Consider the following 20,211-nt stretch of genomic DNA (forward strand, 5'->3'; position numbering starts at 1 on the left):
TATTCAAAAATAAATGAAAAAATTTTTTTGTTCATAGAACTGGTGGAAGGAAGAAGCTACACAGCTGGAAACCATCACCACTGAATTTTAAGCAAAGTCAAGCTACAAGATATCATTTGTTATCTGTTTGGGGTGGGGAAAAATTAGCATAGAGAAGTCCATTCCCACTTCTCCACTCACCATCCTTCCTTATTCCCTTCTCAAAGGAGGCAGAACTGTGGTGGGAATGAGAGGTGTGGGGGAGGGCAGACTCACAATGGATTCTCCAGGAATTGGAGAGTCAGACCCACATTCAGGGTCTAATGTGGAAGGGACTAATGCCTTGCACAAGGGCAATTTTGTCCCACAGGGCACCATCTGGCGATGTCTGGAGACATTTCTCGGTGTCACAACTGGGAGATGCTACTAGCATCTAGTGAGTAAGAGACCGGGGACGCTGCTAAACACCCTGCAGTGCACGGAACAGTCCAGAATGTCCTGTGGTGTCACCTTGGGGCTCTAGTTAAAGTGAAGGTTCTGATGCAGCTGGTCTGGGGTGGGCCCAGGATTCTGCATTTCTCATAAGAGGGCTGCCCTCACCCCTGCTGATATGGGACCACCCTTTGTGTAATGAAGCCTTACCCAATTCTGCTATGACCAAACATGTAATCTTCTTGTGAAAAGAGGGGAAGGGGCTGCTTCTGGTTTGGATCAAAAGGCTGAACATGGAGTACTGGTTGGGAGGGGCGGGGAAGCCTGTTTGTAGTGAAGCAAGCATGAGCACTGCTGAGACCCTCCTGAAGTCCAGGAGCACAGGCTGCTTTAGGACTGGCAGTGGCCGGGGGACTCACCATCCAGCGTCTCCACCGAGAGCTGCAGGCCCAGGTTGTGCCGCGGATTGACCACCCAGTGGTTGCTGGTGGCTGTGATGTCAAACACCAGCCAGCCCTCCTCCGAGGCCCAGAGGGTACGGCTGTCGAGCAGGAAGAGATCCGATTCCCTGCGAGAGAGGAGGAGAGACACGGGCTTTGCGTTAGCCAGGTCACAGCTCCACTACCCCAACAGATGGGAAGCAGAGCCTCATGGGGTGGGAGGGGAGGGAAAGAGTCCATTGGTCCCCCACAAGTGGGAACATCAGACCAAGATCCAGGCACAAAGACCCCTCAGTAGCTGTGGTGAGGAAAGAGAGCGCAGAAGAGCTACAAAGAGATACATGCAGGGAAAAGGCAGCTGTTACAAGGCAATCTCACCCCACAAATTGTTAAGGGCATCCCAGTGGGACAGAGTACAGGAAGACAGGGATTACGCAGCCTCCGTGTTGCTGGAAGAGTCTCAGAGAGCAGAAGTTGATAGTGACTGAACTATTCGCCATGTGCCAGATACTGTCCCACGGGCTCAACACTACACTATCTCATTCAATTCCCACAACCCGAAGCTGTGGGAATATCATTTCCACTCAATTTATGGTAAAGCCATGATTTGCCCAAGGTCATTTAACCGGGAAGTTGCCAAGCTGGGGTTTCAGCCCAGTTACCTGTGTACCAGAGCAGATACTCTTCATTTCCAGGACGTGCACCATCTTCATGAGCCCAAGAGTTAGGAGGTGAATCTCTGGACTGATGGTATTAATAGTGAAAATCCTTTCATTCTCTCTTCCTTACTTTTTACAGTAGCAAAATGGGTAAAATCATAATTAACTTGACAGGGGATGGAGGGTGAATGGGTGGTTGGATGGATGGGTAGATGGGTAGGTGAGTGAATGGATGGGTACGTGGGTGAATGAGTGGATGGATGGATGGATGGTTGGATGGATAAGTGAATGGATGGGTAGATGAGTGGGTGGGTGGATGGATGGATGGATGGATGAGTAGATGGGTGGGCAGGTAGGTGAATGAGTGGATGGGTAAATGGGTGGATGGATGGATGAATGGGTAGATGAGTAGATGAATAAGAGGGTAAATAAGTGGATTGTTACATTTCTGGATAGTAGAATTCTAGTATGAAAGATCTTCATAACATTTCTTGCACACTTTTAATAAGAATTCAGCTTCAATACTTTGAGTCCTTTAATAGTCAACTAGAATATTTATACCTCTGTGTTGTACCAGAAACCAAGGCATAATGATGAACAACATGACACTGGTCCCTGCCCCAGGGCAACAACAGTCTCTATCATACCTGGAGTTATCTAATCTTCCTGGTGATTATAGTGAATCTTGTCTGCTCACACGTAAAGATGTCAGGCATATCCTTTATGGAGCACTTACCATATGCCAGGCTCCAGGTTGAAATGCCTGACCAGTCTCATGTCACTTAGTTCTTACAACACTCTGTAGGGTAGATAATATTCCCCATGCCATTGTGCAGAACTCAAAACTGAGGATCCGAAAGGTCAAGTTGTTTGCCCAGGGTTATGCCACTAGGACAGTCCAGGCAGGACTGGAAACCAACCAGGCTACCTGCAAGCCCAAGCTTGCAACTGTACACAAAGACAGTTCTTCTGAACACTGCCTTTTCAGAGCCTTTCACCAGTCAACCTCGTTGGAATGTAACCCACTAAGCCACGGGCAGGAGCCGAGCCACCCATGTCCCCTTTGATGAGGCACACATCTCCGGTTGGCTCCAGCCCCCAGCTCTCCCTACTAACACTGCAGACAGCCACCGCTATTCATCTTCCTGTCTGACCTGGACAACTCTAGGTTTGTGAGGTCTGCTAGATCATCCTTCTGCTGCATGCCATAATATGTTAGACATTTGTCAGGCACATCAATGTGAACAAGGCTCAGAGAAGACACACGGGAAACAGATCTGTAATGTTAGCAAGTATTGGGAGATTAACAGACCCGGAGAAGCCTACACAGGGAAGAAGAACCAGGGTCAGAAACAGACAGGAACCAAGGCAGGTGCGAGGGCACAGGGCAATTTTCTCAGGCACAAGCACAGAAGGAACGAATTGGAGCTGCTTTTCCCTCTGGGCCTCTCTCCATCCAAAACTCTGGGGGACAGAATCCAGTTGGCCCAGTCAATCTATGTGCCCACTCCTAGCCATGGGAGGGTGGGCACCCTACAGCAATGGACGCATCACCAAGACCACAGATGGGCGCAGGAGTCACCTCATCCCATGCCACCTCAAACTCTCCTTTTTAAGTAATATTCAACGACCCCCAGAACCTGATTCAGAAAATGCTTAATTCTGTTATTGCTGTGGTTTCAATGTTTTGTCCTTCCCAAGACTCATGTTGAAAATCCCCAATGCATCATTATTAAGAGGTGGGCCCTTTAGGAGGTGATTAGGCCATTGGGGATGGATTGATGTCTTTACGAATGGGTTTGAGGGAGAAAGTCTGGACCCTTTTTGTTTTTCCATCTTCGGCCACGTGAGGACACGGCAACGAGGTGTCATCTTGAAGCAGAGGGCAGCCTTCACCAGACACTGACCCTGCCAGCGCCTAGATCTTGGACTTCCCAGTCTCCAGGACTATAAGGAATGAGGTGTTTGTTTTTTTGTTTGTTTGTTTGTTTGTTTTTAAAGATTGTAAAGGACTCATTCCTCTCTCAAGCACAGAGAGATGACAGAAGCAAGGAAGTCTTTTTAGAGCCACACAGGACTTTGAAGACCCTAAGTTTACCTTTCACATCCAAACTGAATTAAAATCATGAGATTATTTTTCATGACTCATTTACTTCTTCTTCCCCATGCTCTTTTAGAGGTAGTTTCAGGCTGGCTTCGGGGATGTCTACACAGATTTTAAACTTATAAACAAGAATTTCCTGCTGTCTTATCTCCAGTTTGCCTGGATGACTTTCCTGGCTTTGAAAAGCTACCAAGGTTGTCAATGAACCATTAGCTATCCTCAACAATTAACAGATGAGACAAGAAGCACCACTCCAAGTCGAAACAACTTCTCCTACTGAATCAGGCTCCCAAGGCCCCTGTAGGAAATATCCACACCTCAACGCAGAAGTCACAAACCCAGGTGGTGATTTTGCTGGAAAATTGTTATTAGCAGGAAAATGTGACCAGATATCTGGACAGGCCCTCGAGGACAGTAAAACAATGAATGGTAACCAGAGGAACAGAGTGAGACCTTTAAACAGAGAACGCCTCACCAAACGATACTGAGCATTCTCTTATTGCAGGCTATGACACTGAGGCCAGATGCTACAGGCCAGCACTGACTCATCCATGAATCAACGTGAACGCGTCAACTCCCCTCTTTCAAGTCATAGTTTGCAATTTGTCCCAGGCACACTTAGGAGAGCCAAATCTTCATCAGAAGGCACTGGGAGACGGGAGCCTTGCTGAGATGGGTCGAGTGTGAGATGCTAACACGGGCTTTGCTTTCAGACCGAGAGCCCAGGCATGAGGTTGGACCTCATGGAAAGGACAAGGAAGGAATTACTCAGCAGCCAGGTCCAGTCTGACAGCTTGGAGAGGGGGAATTTCTAGCTGCCACCTTGAGCATCGTAAAAGAACACTGGTTCTTACAACCAGGAGAGCACTGAAGGAGCCCTTTGTGACATTTTTATTTACCTTGAACACACTGGCCTCCCCGGCCCAGCCCAGGTGAGAGAAGAGGTAAGGAAGGCTCAGGGTGAAAGGCCTTGAGGAACCTAAATGCGTTCTTTCACCTTCGCCACTGCTGAGAATCTCGGTGCTTTCCACGCCTCGGTTCTCTAAATCTCCCCACCAGCCCTATGAAATGATCAAAGTCCTGTTACTGTTTTACAGATGAGAAAAGTTGGGGTCAGTGAAATGAAGCCAATTGTCTCCAGTGACACACCTGATAAGTGGCAGAACCAGGCGACAGCGCAGGAAACCTGACTCAAGAGCCTGAGCGCTTAAACCCTGCCACCTCCTTCACTCACCTAGGGATAAGAGACACATAGGAAGATGTCAAATCCTGTATGATATGTGTTGTCATCACAGCATTGTGTGGGGCAGAGAAAATACTAGAGGGGGATGAAATCCAGGTGATGGAGAAGGGATAAGGCAAGGTTATGCCAGATAATTCCTGTGTCTTGGTTTCCTCTTATGTAAAATGAGAATAATGCCATCTTCTTCAATGATTAGGAAGAGCCAAGTTAAGACCAGCCTAGCAGCAAACTCCAAGACGCTCCTGGAAGAGCATCTATACTTATTACAAGGTATGTCAGTGTTGGTGTCTATTCTCTGCTAAACTTCAGGAAATCCTAGGATGGGGACTTTACATGTCTTGGTCCCAGAGGTTATGTGACTTGCCCGTGATTCTCCAGTCAACAGACCACTTGTCCATTCCAAGAATGTTTACCTTGGACTCCAAAATTTGTCAGAAAAGTGTCCTATGTTCACAGTAGTGTTAGATTTTCTGCAAATAACGGCCACCAACAATTCTTTGTCTCTGTATGCACATGCTGCTGTCCCATAAACTTGTGGAGTCTGTTCCCCACCTCTGAAGTCTGGACTGACCATGTGATCTGCTGTGACCAGTGGGACCCAGTGGAACTGAGGTCCTGCCAGGCTCAGGACTGGGACTTAAGAAGCCTATCATTTCTATTTTTGCCCTCTGGGAAGCAAGCCACTGAATCGAGAAATCTGACTACACTGCTGAAGGAAGAGACCACATGGAGGGGAAGGAGGCACAGGCCATGGAGGATAAGGGTCTATAAACCAGAGAGAGAGAGAAAAACCAAGCCAGTCCCCAGTGAGGCGCCATCTCAGGCCTTCCAGACCTAGTCAAGCTCCTAGCTCCATCAGTGACTACAGCAGATACCAGAAAGAGTAGAAGAACCACCCAGCTAAGCCCTGCCTAAATTCCTGAGCAATAAAACAATGTTGTTTTAAGCCACTACATATGAGTGGTTAGTTTCAGAGATAGATAACCCAAACAACAGTCACATTGTTTATAACAGAAAAACTGAGCACTAACCATCCAGTGAGAGGGACTGGTAAAAACATTATGGCACATCCAAGGCAACAGAGCCCTGCACAGCCGCGTCAAAGGACCGTATAAATCTACACTTGTTGACAAGGTGGAAATATGATAGGAAGGTGTTAAGAAACAGAATTTGTAGGATTGAAACTTCTGGGAAAATGCAAAATGCAAAAATTGGTGCAAAAAGAAATGAAAATTTTGATTTGCCCAAAAGATATTGAAATAGGAAGGTCTTTCCCATCCCCATACCCCAGTTGGTTTTATAACCACAGATTTTGCAAATTATCAACAGATAATTCTTTCTTATATAATTTGATCAAGAACATGGAAGAAGGAGTGTTTGAAACCCATATTGTAAAGCTAGCACGCCACTGACTCCCAAAATAGAGAAGGCTAATTTGAACAGACATTTTCCTAAAGAAGACGCACAAATGGCCAGTGAGCCATGAAAAGATGCTAAACATCATCAGCAACCATTAGGGAAACGCAAATTGAAACCACAGTGAGACAGCACTTCACACCCACTAGGATGACTAGAGCCAAAACCACAGATGATTACTAGTGTTACTGGCAAGGATGTGGAGAAGTGGAACTCTCATATACTAATGGTAGGATTGGAAAATGGGGCAGCCACTCTGGAAAACAGTATAGTGGTGTCTCAAAAGGTCAAATGTAGAATTACCATGTGACCCAGTAATTCGACTACCCACAGAAGCAATTAAAATACATGTCCACCCAAAATCTTACACACCAATGTTCATAGCAGGATTATTCACAGCCAAAAAGGTAGAAACAGCCAAAGTGTCCATCAACTCATGAACAGATGAACAAAATACAGTCAATTGATACAACGGAATATTATTTGGCATTAAAAAATGAAGTTCTGATAAAGGCTACAACACAGATGAATCTTGAAATCATTATGCTAAGAAAAAGGAGTCAGACTTAAAAGATTGCATAGTATATGAGTCCATTTCTATGAAATGTCCCAAATAGGCAAATCCATAAAGACAGAAAGTAGGGTCAGGTGTGGTGGCTCACACCTGTAATCCCAGCACTTTGGGAGGTAGAGGTAGGCAGACTGCTTGAGCCCAGGAGTTCAAGACCAGACTGGGCAAGACGGCAAAACCCCGTCTCTACAAAAAATATAAAAATTGGCCAGGCGCGGTGGCTCATGCCTATAATCCCAGCACTTTGGGAGGCTGAGGCGCGTGGATCACCCTGAGGTCGGGAGTTCGAGACCAGCCTGACCAACATGGAGAAACCCTGTCTCTACTAAATCACACCATTGTACTCCAGCCTGGGCAGCAAGGGCGAAACTCTGTCTCAAAAATAAATGAATAAACAAATACCTAGATTTATTTATATATACATATATAAATTAACCAGGCATGGTGGTACATGCCTGTAGTCCCAGCTACTCGAGAGGCTGAGGCAGGAGAATCGCTTGAGCCCAGGAGGCGGAGGTTGCAGTGAGCTGTGATCACGCTACTGCACTCCAGCCTGAGTGACAGAGCGAGACCCTGTCTCAAACAAAAAGAAAATAAAAGAAAGTAGATTAGTGTTTGCCAACAGCTAGAGAGGTAGGGAAAATGGGGGTAACTGTTAGTGGGTATGGAGTTTCCTTTCGGGGTGATGAAAACATTCTAACATTAGACAGTGGTGTTGGCTGCACAACTCTGAATGTACCAAAAACCACTGAATTATACACTTCAAATCTTAATAAAGCTATTTTTTGAAAATGGATAAGGCTAGTCTAAGCCCCAAATATAGAGTATGGTGCTATTATGCTAACAATTGTTTTAAAGTGTACACACATCTGCATGAAACATTTACATGCACACAGGCCAGAGTGGTAGCAACAATTCACTGTGAAGTATTTTGCTTCCCTTTACAAGCTAACATATGTACGTCAATATTGTCTCAATTTAGTAAGCATGCCCTATTTCTGGAAAAAGCTAGATCTGTATGGGGCAACATATTTCCATGTTATACTTGATCAGCAGAACAAACCTAGGTGAGGGGGCAAGCCTGGCTCTCATCTTCTTTCCTGGGTTTGGACAGTTTTTCCCACTCCTCTAATCTCAGAGAAAGGCAGCAGAGCCAGGGGACAGGCCACACGTCTGTTGTCTATAAACTTGATGATCCTTCCACTTTCTCAGGCTGTTTCTGATTAAAGAAACAGCAAGACCCCAAAAGTCGTCTTCTCTTCTCTTCTGAAACTGGGTTCTCCCATAGCCCTGCTCTGCAAGGCATGAACCGCTGGTGACCCCAATGCCGCAGCACTGAGAGGCGTTAATATTTAACCACCAGCCTGGGGACAGCACGTTGCTGGGCTTTCGGGTGCCTCCTCCCAAGGACGCCCAGGTGAACCGGCTGAAATCTAATTCTAGGGGAGCAGGACGAGGAACCGCACATCCCCAGGCTCGTTTCCAGTGTCTCCCAGCCCACCTTCCCCTGGAAAGTTCTACCACAATGGAAAAGGGGATATTTTAAAATCTCAAACGTGGGAAGGCAGGAAGTCCTTTTTTTGGCCTCTGGCTACCTACCTAGAGGCTATTTAGAGACTGATCCTCATGGGCCCTCACCCACCACCCCCCTCCCAGGGGAGTAAGACTCCCATGTGGGATGCAGGACCCGGCCTCAGTGCAAACACAGATCCAGGGAAGATGGCCCTGAAACTGCCCCAGGGCAAAACAGAGCGGAGTTGGGAGTCTGAGGATCTCTCTGGCCCTGAGGCACCCAGGCAGGCGTTGGAGCCACAGGAAACACGAATTCCAACATGGCCACGCAGTGCACACTGTCTCGTTATCTGGGACAGTCCCCATCCTGTCTGCGCCCACCATCAGGGCTCCTTCAGCCTCCTGCCCCTGGGCCCAGCCATCCAGGGTCTTAGGAGCAGAACAGTCCCTTGGAAATCCATTCTGGTCATTTTAATTTTCAGCTTGGAAAGATGAGAGAGTTTCTGTCTTGCGCATGGGCAGCTGGTGGCTGAACGAGGATTAGACACCAGTTCTGGGCCATAATTTAGGGCAGTGTAATGAAAAATGTTCTCACCATCACAGCCTGAGAGCCAGCCTGATCTCCCCCTCTGCTACCTTCAGACACAGCCCCCCACCACCTTCAGAGAGCAGGCGCAAGCCAGGGTTGGAAGGGCCGCATTTGGAATCACCCGGCTGGTGGCCGGGGGCCCTCAGCACCCTGACACCTCGTCCTGGGCACCTACTGCACACTAGGCTCTTAAGGGACACTCTCCCACCTCCTCCTCCCTCCTCCAATGAGGTCAGTACAATCCGCATCCCCACTTAATATCACCTTAATACCACCTATTACATGGGGATGGGGATTGTACCAAAAACTGAGGGGCAGGGAGGCTCAGGACACGCCTTCGCTGGGAGCAACAGGCCCCAGGCCAGAGGTTACTCGAAGCACAGAAAGCCATCTCCAGGAGCCCCACCCAAGTTAGAGGAGGCAGGGCAGGAGAGGATGAGGCTGGCCCAGGCCCACCACCAAAAAAAGGAAAACACACTTCAGATGATGTGGTAGACAGAATAACACCCCCTCAGACACATCCAGGTCCCGACCCCGGAAGCTGTGGGTACGCCACCTCCCGGGTCCTGATCCCGGAAGCTGTGGGTATGGCACCTTGCAGGTCCTGATCCCAGAAGCTGTGGGTATGCCACCTTCCAGGTCCTGATCCCGGAAGCTGTGGGTATGCCACCTTCCACAGCAGCAGGGACTTTGCAGATGTGATGAAAGATTTTTGAGTTGGGAGATTATCCTGGATTATCCTCATGGGCCCAAAGGAATCATAAGGGTCCTGATAACAGGGGAGGCAGGAGGCCAGAGAATAAGCTGTGACAGCGAAAGCAGGGGTCAGGGTGGTGTGACTGCAGCTGGGAACCTTGAGCCAAGAAAGGGGGCTCTGTCTCCTAGAAGCCAGAAATGGCAAGGAAACAGATCCTCCCCCAGGCCCTGCAGAAAAGATGCAGCCCTATGGACCCCCTGATTTGGGCCTAGTAAAACCCATTTCAGACTTCAGACCTCCCAAACTGTAAGAGAATAGATGTGTGTTGTCTTAAGCCACTAAGTTGGCGGTCACTGGGTTCAGCAGCTGGAGGAATGAATACAGTTTCTCTCCTGAGATCCACACTGAAACGCCTCCTCTCCACAGGTGCTCTGCTAGGAGCCAGAGACACAGCAGCAGCCAGAGATGGAGCTCCGGGTCCAGAGGCTGGGCGTGCGTAGCACAAAAGAGGGTCATTCAAACCCTAATTAAGTGGCGTGAAGGAGGGAAGAGGCCTCTGGGTGAGCAAGACAAAAGAAAAGGACTAGATGTGAGGTGTGAGGGTGTGCGGGGAGGACGTTTTATAGAAACATCTCCCGAAGCGGGTCAGAGGATGAGCAGAACTAACACAGCTAAAAGGGCAGGGAAAAGCGTTCTCGGCAGAGAGAACCGAATGCGGAAGTCATGATGAGAAAGTAGTGAGGAGAGGGCACAGGTGCACGATGTCCCCTGCACGGCCTCTGGCCACGGGAGGTCAGGTCTTGCTGAGCGCTGGGAAGCCGGGAGGAGTTCTAAGCAGGAGTGGAGATCACGGGCTCTGCCACTCGCAGACCCAGCTGACTCGCTCCCCGATCCCTAGTCTGACCCTCGCCCTCGCCTCACTCTGCTGCTCTTTGGAAAACTGCAGGCCGGACATTCTGAAGGCCTGCGTGTTGTGAACGGTTGCTGGGCCGCAAGGATATTCCTCAGAAGAAAAGGAGCAAGAGAGCGAGCCAGCGAGCACGGCCAGAGCATTCCCAGGCTAGCATGATGTCATGGAGGGAGCACAGGCTTGCGGCTGCGGTGAGTCAGGCCGGGAAACTGCAACCCGCCGTGCACCTGGAGTCAGCCCAGCAGCAACCCCAGCCTGCAGGGAAGCCCGGGAAGGAGATCAAAGGAGCCCAGAAGGAAGCCGGCCCCACCCTGGCAGCCAGCTCCCGGGTCCAAGGGGTGCCCCTTCTGAGCTGCAGGCTGGGGAGGACTCAGCCCAGGCCCCAGGCTCCCCCACCTCAGCTTCAGGGAATGCCCTGCTTTCCTGCCAAATCATAGAACAGTCCCTGGCATCCCCCAGACGGGAAGATGAAGTCAGGGAGGTCCAAGGCTTTTTAAAAATACACTTTCTTGAAGACGGTGCATATCCAGGAAGGCTAAAATTAAAGCTTTGGGGAGTAAGGTGGAAAAATACACAAAGAGGCACAATATCCTCCTGCCCCAGACAGAGCTCAGGTGGCCACCCACGGCCCTCTCACCCACCCCACGGCTGTCTGTCTCCCTCTGGGCAGGGCCAGCTGACTGCAGACAGCACCAACCCAGCCACTCATGGGAAAGTCAGGAAGATGCCCGTCCAGCACCCGAAGGCCAGCGTTGTCACAGTCAGAAAGCGAGTCAGTGGCCCTTATGTTCTAGCCCTCAGTTTCTCCATCCACAAGACAAAGGGTTTGGAGTTTATCAAGGTCTCAAAAACTGCAACTTATTAATAGGATAGCTAAGAGAGGAAAATGAGAGGATCAAAAATCCAAAATGCTCTGTGGTGAAATGAGGTTGGGAAGCACCACATGACACATTGCTCCTTAGAGATGTCATAATGCACCTTAGCCCTTTAAAGGCTCTGAAAAGTCCTGCTGCAGAGAAATGTCTGCTCCGGCAATGGAGCGCAGTAACAAGCCGTTCAAACTTGTGTCAAGGTGTGGATCACAGAGGCAGTGGGTCAAGAGGGAAGAGAAATACAGCGACAAATGGAAGGCTCTCCCTCATTAGAGACACAGCCACCAGCAGAGACAATCAGGGGGTGAGAGGCCCAGAATCCTCTTTGTGATGAAATCCCCAGGGTGGTCCTCGGGTCCCACAGTGGGTGCTCAGGGATGTAGGCTGTAGGGCTCCAGGCTCTGGGTTGAGGAAAATTGGAATTAAATTTCAGTGAAGTAACCCTGAGCAAGTCAGCCTCTGTCCATCAGGTTCTTTTGTTTGTAAAATGGAGGTAGCCATGAGGATTGTTCTGAGAATGAGTTAAATGGAAAGATATGCTCAAGATGCCAGCGCAAAGCGAGAGACTCAAGGTTCGCAGCTGGTTGGAGCAAACCTCAATGTCAGTGTGAATCTTCCACCATGGGATTCAAGCTGCCTTGGCTCTAAAGTAAGATCACAGCTGCAGTGAGCTGACTCCAACTCAAGATGGAACGATCTTAGAACAAGGTGCGGAGCGAGCCCTCTGAACCCTATGGTACCTGAGAGGCAAGCACTGTTGTCCCCTCTCACAGGTGGGAGACTGAGGCTCAGAGATATGCAGGTAGTGAATGGAGCCACCCCAGAGCCTTGTTCCAGCAAAGTGTCACCCCTGCACGGTGATGGTTTGATGGTGGAGGGAGAGCTACCACCCAGAGAACCCGGGGGTTCCCCTTCCACTCTTCTCACCCCACACTCCCCCTGCCCCAGCAGCTTGCAGGGGTTGAGCAATTAACTTCCCTGCCTCAAACCCTTTATCAGCTCTTAGGATAAAAAGCCAAAGCTCTCTAATGTGTTCTGTGATAAAGAAGACTATGGAACTGACAGTCCAAACCGAGAAACTGGGGAGAGAGAGGAGGCATTATTGTCAACTCCAGGTCATCCAACCTGTAAGGTCCTGGATGGTCCCGCCCCTGTCTCCACAGCCTCCTCCCATCCAGCCCTTCTCATCTGTGCCAGTCTCCAGCCCACCACAGCCCTTCACACATGCTGTTCCCGCTGCCTGCAACACTGTTCCCTGCCTTTTCTCCTCCCTCACACCTGCCTGTTCTTGAGCATCCCAGGGAAGCGTCCACTGATGCCCTAATGGTGCATCCACGTCGGACACCCTCCAAGCCCAAGTCCTCTCCCCTGCACCATCTGGGCTGGAGTTTCAGTTTGTTTGTATAGTTTTTTGGGTTTTCCTCTTTTCCTGCCAGGTTTTAAGCTTTTTGTTAGCAAGAACCAGCCCTATTTTGTTCAGCCCTGGAGCAGCCTCTCCACCAAGCACACAGCTTAGCACAAAGCAGGCCTCAGATGCACGCTGGACAAATATGCTGGTATCCTCTGCATCCTTATGGCCAGTAAGGTTTTCTGGTTTCACTTCCAATAGTTTATATTATTAAAAGAGAAATGGTAAATACCTTTTCAGATTATTCAGGTAGCTCCAGAAATGGCTCTGACTTACAGTTCACTGGGGCCTTAGCCCACCCAGCCCACTCTATGCCCCACTGGGCGCCCACTACCAGGCCATGGGCACCCAGCTGCACATCCTAGTTGAAGGGAGACCCTCGTCAGCCCCTGGGCACCTCCATACCCCCCACCTTCACAGGCCTGGCTATGGAACCAGGGGGCTGTCAAATTACCTCAAATTGACCCCTCACTGGAAACTGCCAGGCTGCATGGGCTTCTGGATGAGTGCCCCCATTTCTTGTCCCCATCACCTCTTCGGAGCCACCTCCTTTCCCCACATCAGGCAAAAATCAAGAGGACTCAGGCGGGCAGAGAGCAACAGCTGGGAAGAAAGCACATCTCACATTTCCTTTTGGACCTGACTCTTGTCCCTCTTTGCTTAAGATACCAGGGTTTGAGCCCCAGAATTTCTGGAAAACTGGAGGCTGTACCGTTCCATTCAACCCAGGCATGATCCATCCAGAAACCCAGCGGAACTGAGCCGCGAGCTGGATTCCAGCTCACAGAACACACCAAGAACTCTGGTGAAACATCAAGAACTCTAGGGGTTCCCCCCAGAAAAACCTGGGGGGCACTGCAGAGCTTCTGACACGGCTCTGGGGGAAATCCCACACGGATGGGCAGCTTCCTGCATCTGGCACTGTGGAGGTGGGTGGGCAGCCATGGAGGATGGGGAGACTCATCTTTCTAGACTCCTCCTGGGGACCACATTTCCTCCAGCCTCCAGGTCCAGACCAAAATAGAATGAGGTAAATTCAGCCCCTTTCCTGCAGCACACTCAAGGAATAAACAAGCACCACAAATACAGTCTTCGGGCTGGGTCATCTTTCCAACCTCATTTTTTTTTTTTTTAAGAGAACCACAGGCTGTTTTAAGATTCCAAACCCAGAGACAGAAAAAGTGCAGCAAAGCAGGGCGACAAGGGGAAAGAAACTTGACAGTGCTTTGCAGACAGAAACAAGTGACGCAATTTCCAAATTCAAGATTCTCAAAAACAGAGGCTGGGTTGGAACATCTAGAGAAGGCCAGAGCGGGATGTTCTAAGACTTATTCTCATGGTAGCATCCTGAAGCCAGGGGGGTCGAGGAAGGGGGCAGGCTGAGGACGTCAGCTTGCACTTAGTAGACCCTCACCAGGTCCCAGAAGCTGTGCCGGTGCCAAAGCTGCCCCTTGCCAGGAAGCCCTCCCGGCTGCCCTGTGTGGTTGACACTTGGCCTTTGTCATGCTTCAGTGACCCCAGAGGCAGGTCCTGAGTCAAGGACTTGAATGCAAGTAGTTTGTCTGAGAGGTGACCCCAGGAACCACCTGGAGAGGGCGGGGAAGTAAGGCAAGCTTGGAGATCGTCAAAACAGAACACTCTGGGCCTAGGACTTCAGCCTGTCAGAACCTCCTGGAGCAGCTCCAGAGGGGTGCACCTGAGGGCGAGGGGGCTGTTTCCTGAGGGCGAGGGGGCTGTCTCCTGAGGGCGAGGGTGCTGTCTCCTGAGGGCAAGGGGGCTGTCTCCTGAGGGCGAGGGTGCTGTCTCCTGAGGGCGAGGGGGCTGTCTCCTGAGGGCGAGGGGCTGTCTCCTGAGGGTGAGGGGCTGTCTCCTGAGGGTGAGAGGCTGTCTCCTGAGGGTGAGGGGCTGTCTCCTGAGGGTGAGGGGGCTGGGGAATTCTCCACAGACCTGGACTCCGACTCCTCAGTGGGTCAAAGAAAGTTCCCCGCAGAGCTCCCACATAGGGGAAGGTGTGTGGGGAGGGGAAGCCTCGAGGTCTGCGGCTCAGCAGGTCCATCTCTCCGAGGAGGAGTGGAGGCCCTGTCCAAGGTGGCAGTTGGTGAGGCTGACATGGTGGGAGTCACCACCTGAGCAGCCAGACATGGGCTGGAGGAGAAATGCTGTCTACACTCATGGCAGGGACCCCCGCCAGGACAACCTGTGGTGGCATCTGCAGAGAAAAGACTCAAACACCAGTGATGCTGGGGAAGCTGGAGGATCCCTCTTATGTCCAGGAGCAAGACTAGGGCCTCAGAGATGCTTTTCCTACTGCACCGTGAGCCCCCGCATGTGGAACACCCAAGAGGAAAGGGATGGAGGCAGGACTCAGCTGGAGAAAGCTTTCCAAGAAGAATGACCATGACAGGTTTGTTGGGAGGCTCCTGGTTCCAGCTCTCAATCCCACTTGCAAACCTGACTCCCAAACCACCCCACCCACCCTCTCCCACTTCTGGGACCTGTGGGTTCAACCCCAGAGCAAGAGGCTGAGCCCACTCCCTAAGCCCACAGCATGGAGGGGAAAGAACCTGCTATTGAGGACACCTCAAGTGCCACCTTTAAAGCGCCCCTAACTAGGCCCTGGGGAAGAGTTAGGAGACAAAGAACCCTTACCCCCAAAAAGGCTCTTATAATCTCATTTCCACTCAAGAAGCAAAGCCACATGGAGTGCTCTGTGCCAGGCACTGAGGTCGCCATAGCTGAAAGCCCAGGGGTTACAAGGACTCCAGTCTGGGGACCCCGTGTGGCTGTGACCCAGGTCACTCAAGTTCAGAAGACATAGAGCCACAGCCAGAGCGTAGGGATTCAGGTTGAATTTTAAAATAGGTGGGGCTGAGATAGACCGAGCGATAGTGGGAGAGGACTCTGCATCAACTCCCTCCAAACGCTGGGTGACTGTCACCTTCAGAAACAAGCAAAGCAGGAGAAACACATAGGCAGGAGGAGCCCCAGGGAATGTAGCCACTGAAGGGTAGGTGGCGTCCTGGACAGGACAGAAGGACAAGAAGTAAAAGCAAAGGGGTCCGGAATAAATGATTGACTTTCATTAATAAAAATGCAGATGCTGGGTCCTTAATTATGAAAACTGTACCCTATTGATGTAAGGTGTTAAAATAGGGGAAACCAGGCGTGTCTGCGCATCTGTGTGCTGTATCTGTGTCTGTGTTTCTGTGGATCTGTCTGTGTTTCCACGTGTTTACGTGTACAGGAGACAGCTGGAAATGAGGCTGGGGCTGAAAGGTATCTGTATAAAGATATCTATCAACACAGATATCAACAGACATCTATATCCAGGGAGATGGCAAGGCCAGGGCCGGCTTCATGGGCATGTGACCCGTGCAGTCACACAGGGCCCGACACACAGAAGTACACCGAGCTTGGTTTCATGCTCTGTTGTTGCTGTCTTGAAATCCTTTATACATTTTTGACACATTTTCATTTTGCACTGGGCCCAGAAGGTGACACAGCCAGTCCTGGGAGCTTGTTTTTAAACATTCATGATGAAAACTCCTAGCCCCTACACCTGACTAGTTGGGGTTAAACATGGGAACCTGTATTTTTCTCTCCCAATATATTTCCAGGAGGTTCTGACAACAGCTGGGTTTGAGCACCACCTCGGACAGATGTGTGTGAGGAGCTGCACAGCTGGTGTTTGGTGGTAGCTGGTGTTGGTTTGGTGGTAGCTGGTGTTTGGTGGTAGCTGGTGTTTGGTGGTAGCTGGTGTTTGTTTGGTGGTAGCTAGTGTTTGTTTGGTGGTAGCTAGTGTTTGTTTGGTGGTAGCTGGTGTTTGTTTGGTGGTAGCTGGTGTTTGGTGGTAGCTGGTGTTTGTTTGGTGGTAGCTGGTGTGTGTTCGGTGGTAGCTGGTGTTCGGTGGTAGCTGGTGTTCGGTGGTAGCTGGTGTTTGGTGGTAGCTGGTGTTTGGTGGTAGCTCGTGTCTGTTCAGTGGTAGCTGGTGTTGGTTCGGTGGTAGCTGGTGTTTGGTGGTAGCTGGGTTTGTTTGGTGGTAGTTGGTGTTTGTTCGGTGGTAGCTGGCGTTTGGTGGTAGCTGGCATTTGTTTGGTGGTAGCTGGCGTTTGTTCAGTGGTAGCTGGTGTTTGTTTGGTGGTAGCTGGTGTTTGGTGGTAGCTGGTGTTTGGTGGTAGCTGGTGTTTGTTCGGTGGTAGCTGGTGTTCAGTGGTAGCTGTTTGTTCGGTGGTAGCTGGTGTTTGTTTGGTGGTAGCTGGTGTTTGGTGGTAGCTGGTGTTTGCTGGTAGGTGGTGTTTGGTGGTAGGTGCAGTGAGCAAGGTGAGTGGGAAGGTGGGAAGAAGACAGGGTGGGCGAGGGACTTCCCACTTAGTATGTTCAACTTCGGCTGTGTCACCCAGAGGTACTTGACATCCCTCCCTCCACCCTGGGCTTCTCAGTCAGGGCCATTCTGCCCTCATCTCCTAACTCTTCCCCAGGGCCTAGTTAGAGGTCCTTTTAAAGATGGGACCCTGACAATGTCTGGTGACATTTTTGGTTTCACAACTGAGTGTGGGGATGTGTCATTGGCATCTGGTGGGCAGAAGCCAGGGCTGCTACTGAATGCCCTACTATGCCCAGGATGGCCCTTAACCCCAGAGAATGAGCCACCCCCAAAGGTCACTACTGCGGAGGCTCGGAAACTGAAACCCTGCCTCAAATGACAGGGTATAAACACTTCAGCTCTCTTGACGGGACTAGGGTGAGGGTGCAACTTTTTCTCCAGAACCTCTAGCAGGAAGAGTGAGCCAAAGTCACCCTTCGGGGTGCTCTGCGCAGCACTGCTCCCTCACCTGGCCTCCCCATCTCCCCACTGTCCGATGCTCCTAAAGGCCTTTCCTGGAAACATTTTCTAATCCTTCACTCTCACAGCCACACAATCCTCAGCTGAGGGTGAGCTTCGGAGAAACCTGACCTGAAACCAGTGGCCAACAGGTTTCACTTGATGGCAGCTTCACTCAACTGGCAGTGGCTGCCTTATTTAGAGACCTGTACCAAGGATCCAGGGAAAGGGAGGAAAAGGGATCCATTAGCAATGCCTGCCTTGGTCCCGGGAGGAGAAGGGTGGCATGCGTGCTGGAATGCAAGACTAGGTGTCAGCTTTCCTTCTTCCTTTCTTGGGGTGGCAAAATGGAAAGCCATGGGCATTGTTGAGGAAAAAGAAGAACATGGCACCGACAGAGGTTGCAATAGGAAGACAAAGGAAGAAGCAGGGTTTGGAAGAACCTTGAGTATTTACCCACATGCCTACTTCCAATCTGAACTTGAACTAGCTTCATTCACTGTGGTTGTCTCCTTTAAAACATCATCATTTTCCTGGTAAGCCTGTATTCCCGACCCTTAGAGTTAGTATTCGAGCAGACACTTTTCTTCCCAGCTACAGATGACTGCTTGTGACCAAATTGAAAAATATTAATTCTCTTTGTCTCCTGCCAAAAAAGCTAAAGCAATTACAGATCCTGATTCGAAACACAGATGTTAATACATTTGGAAAAATGAGCTTCTATAGGCGAGCAGAGGCCCAGGGCCAAGCATGAAGTGCTTTTGGAATCAAAGTGCCAAATCAAGTTATCCAGAGAGCTGCCTCCACGAAAGCCCATTCTTCCCAAATGCATTCCAGTGTAAAGAACCCCAGGCTGCCGCACACACGCTGATGTCTCCCCTATTTGCAAACAAGAACCGACCTACCCTTGGGCACCCACTGGCACACAGCTGTAAATAACGTAATTATAATCATCACAGGGAAACATCCATAGGATCAGAAAGTATCATAATTACAGGCAATTTTCACTTTTTGGAAATTGGGCTCAGATGCTGAAGAAAGATTGCAAGCAAGGCATTCTCGAGTTTCAATTCTGGAAGAGAAAGCACGTTGGAGCATTTGCTAGGACGGACTAGCTCCAGGGCAAAGATACTGTGGCCGGCACTCACTCATTCAGCAGGCATCTGTTGTACATGCGCTCAGGCACACAGGACCAGACCATGTGGTCTGTGAATTCAGAGAGCCCACATCTTCAAAGGGAAGGCCGGGTTGTGCTTTCATCCTTTCGTGCATTTGGTGTCTTACTGAGCACCTACTATGTGCCAGGCTCTAGGCAAAATGGATACCACAGTGAGCAAAACGAACAAAACTCCTCCGCTTGTGGACCCCCTGTCACTGTCTCTGCTGGGCCCCACTCAGATCTTCATTATGCAGCCCCACACGGTTCAGCAAGTGTCCACATGCTGTCCAAGTCCGTGCAACTTCCGAGGGGTGAAACAAGAGGCGGCTCCAGGTGCGTCTGCAAAGCCTCACTACACACAGCTGGGACAGGCTGGGCAGGTCACTGGTCTCTGCCTCAATTTCCTTGTGTGGAAAATACGAATTGCCCCACCATTTCCCAATTTACAGGACTGGACTGCCATGAGGAGAAAGAAAAAAGTGTATCCACCAGCCAAGGAAGAAAAACATATGTGACTGGGGAAAGATGCAAGCTTCTCATCCTTAATCCCCAACCCAGTATTGTGCCTTCATTTCCTTGTCTGTGAAAGAGGGTGTGGGAGCAGGCATGGTGGTTCATGCCTGTAATCACAACACTCTGGGAGGCCAAGGCAGGAGAACAACTTGAGGCCAAGAGTTTGAGATCAGCCTGGACAACACAGTGAGACCTCATCTCTACAAAAGTAAAAAACTAGCTACTTGAGAGGCTCAGGTGGGACGATTGCTCCAACCCAGGAGGTCAAGGCTGCAGTGAGCTGTGATCACTCCACTGCACTCCAGCAGAGCAACAGAGCAAGACCCTGTCTATCTCTAAAAAAAAAAAAAGAGGGGTGGGCAGGGATAAGGGTGTCTCCATGGGGGGTTGTTGTGGGAAGCAGTAAAGAGTCCCCATTGCATGCAATTAGCTTTTGTCATCATGACTGTTCCCAAAGGCAGCCATCCCTTCTCCCAGTATAGACAAGTGTCATGGGAGAGAGGAGGCTCCAAGATCGCATTGTGGACCCAGCTAAATCGATGGAAACGTAAAGGGAGCAGACCTTTCCCACAGGTGGTCTACAAGAGGGGCAGGACTGACCACCTTGTGGGGACACCCGCTCGGCTTCACTGAACGTGATATAACACCTACGGGGAATCAGGGAAAATGTGGGCAACCTGCTGAGCCCCCGCCCGCCGCAAACACTCAGCAAACGGAATCTGTTGCCATCGATTCCCAGCCACCACCCGTATGCTCCCTGTGAAGCCAGGCTTGGGATGAATTATGGGAAGAAATAACAGGGACAGAGATAAAAAAAAAAAAAAAGCCACCAAGGCCCACCAGATGGCCTCAGGCCACAGGACAGGAAGCCAACGGGCATTTGGC

The 20,211-nt window shown here is 50.2% G+C and overlaps 1 protein-coding gene across 1 annotated transcript in view; it reads right to left on the bottom strand.

The window, feature by feature from the left end:
• Positions 1-20,211, bottom strand: part of BMP7 (bone morphogenetic protein 7) — a 95,904-nt gene that overhangs the window by 31,709 nt on the left and 43,984 nt on the right. Inside the window, exon 3 of the mRNA XM_031005002.3 lies at positions 831-979. Within this exon, the coding sequence (XP_030860862.1) occupies positions 831-979 (149 nt within the window). The remainder of the gene's footprint in view (positions 1-830; positions 980-20,211) is intronic.

The sequence above is a fragment of the Gorilla gorilla genome, chromosome 21 (genome assembly GCF_029281585.2).
Source record: "Gorilla gorilla gorilla isolate KB3781 chromosome 21, NHGRI_mGorGor1-v2.1_pri, whole genome shotgun sequence".
NCBI lineage: Eukaryota > Metazoa > Chordata > Mammalia > Primates > Hominidae > Gorilla > Gorilla gorilla.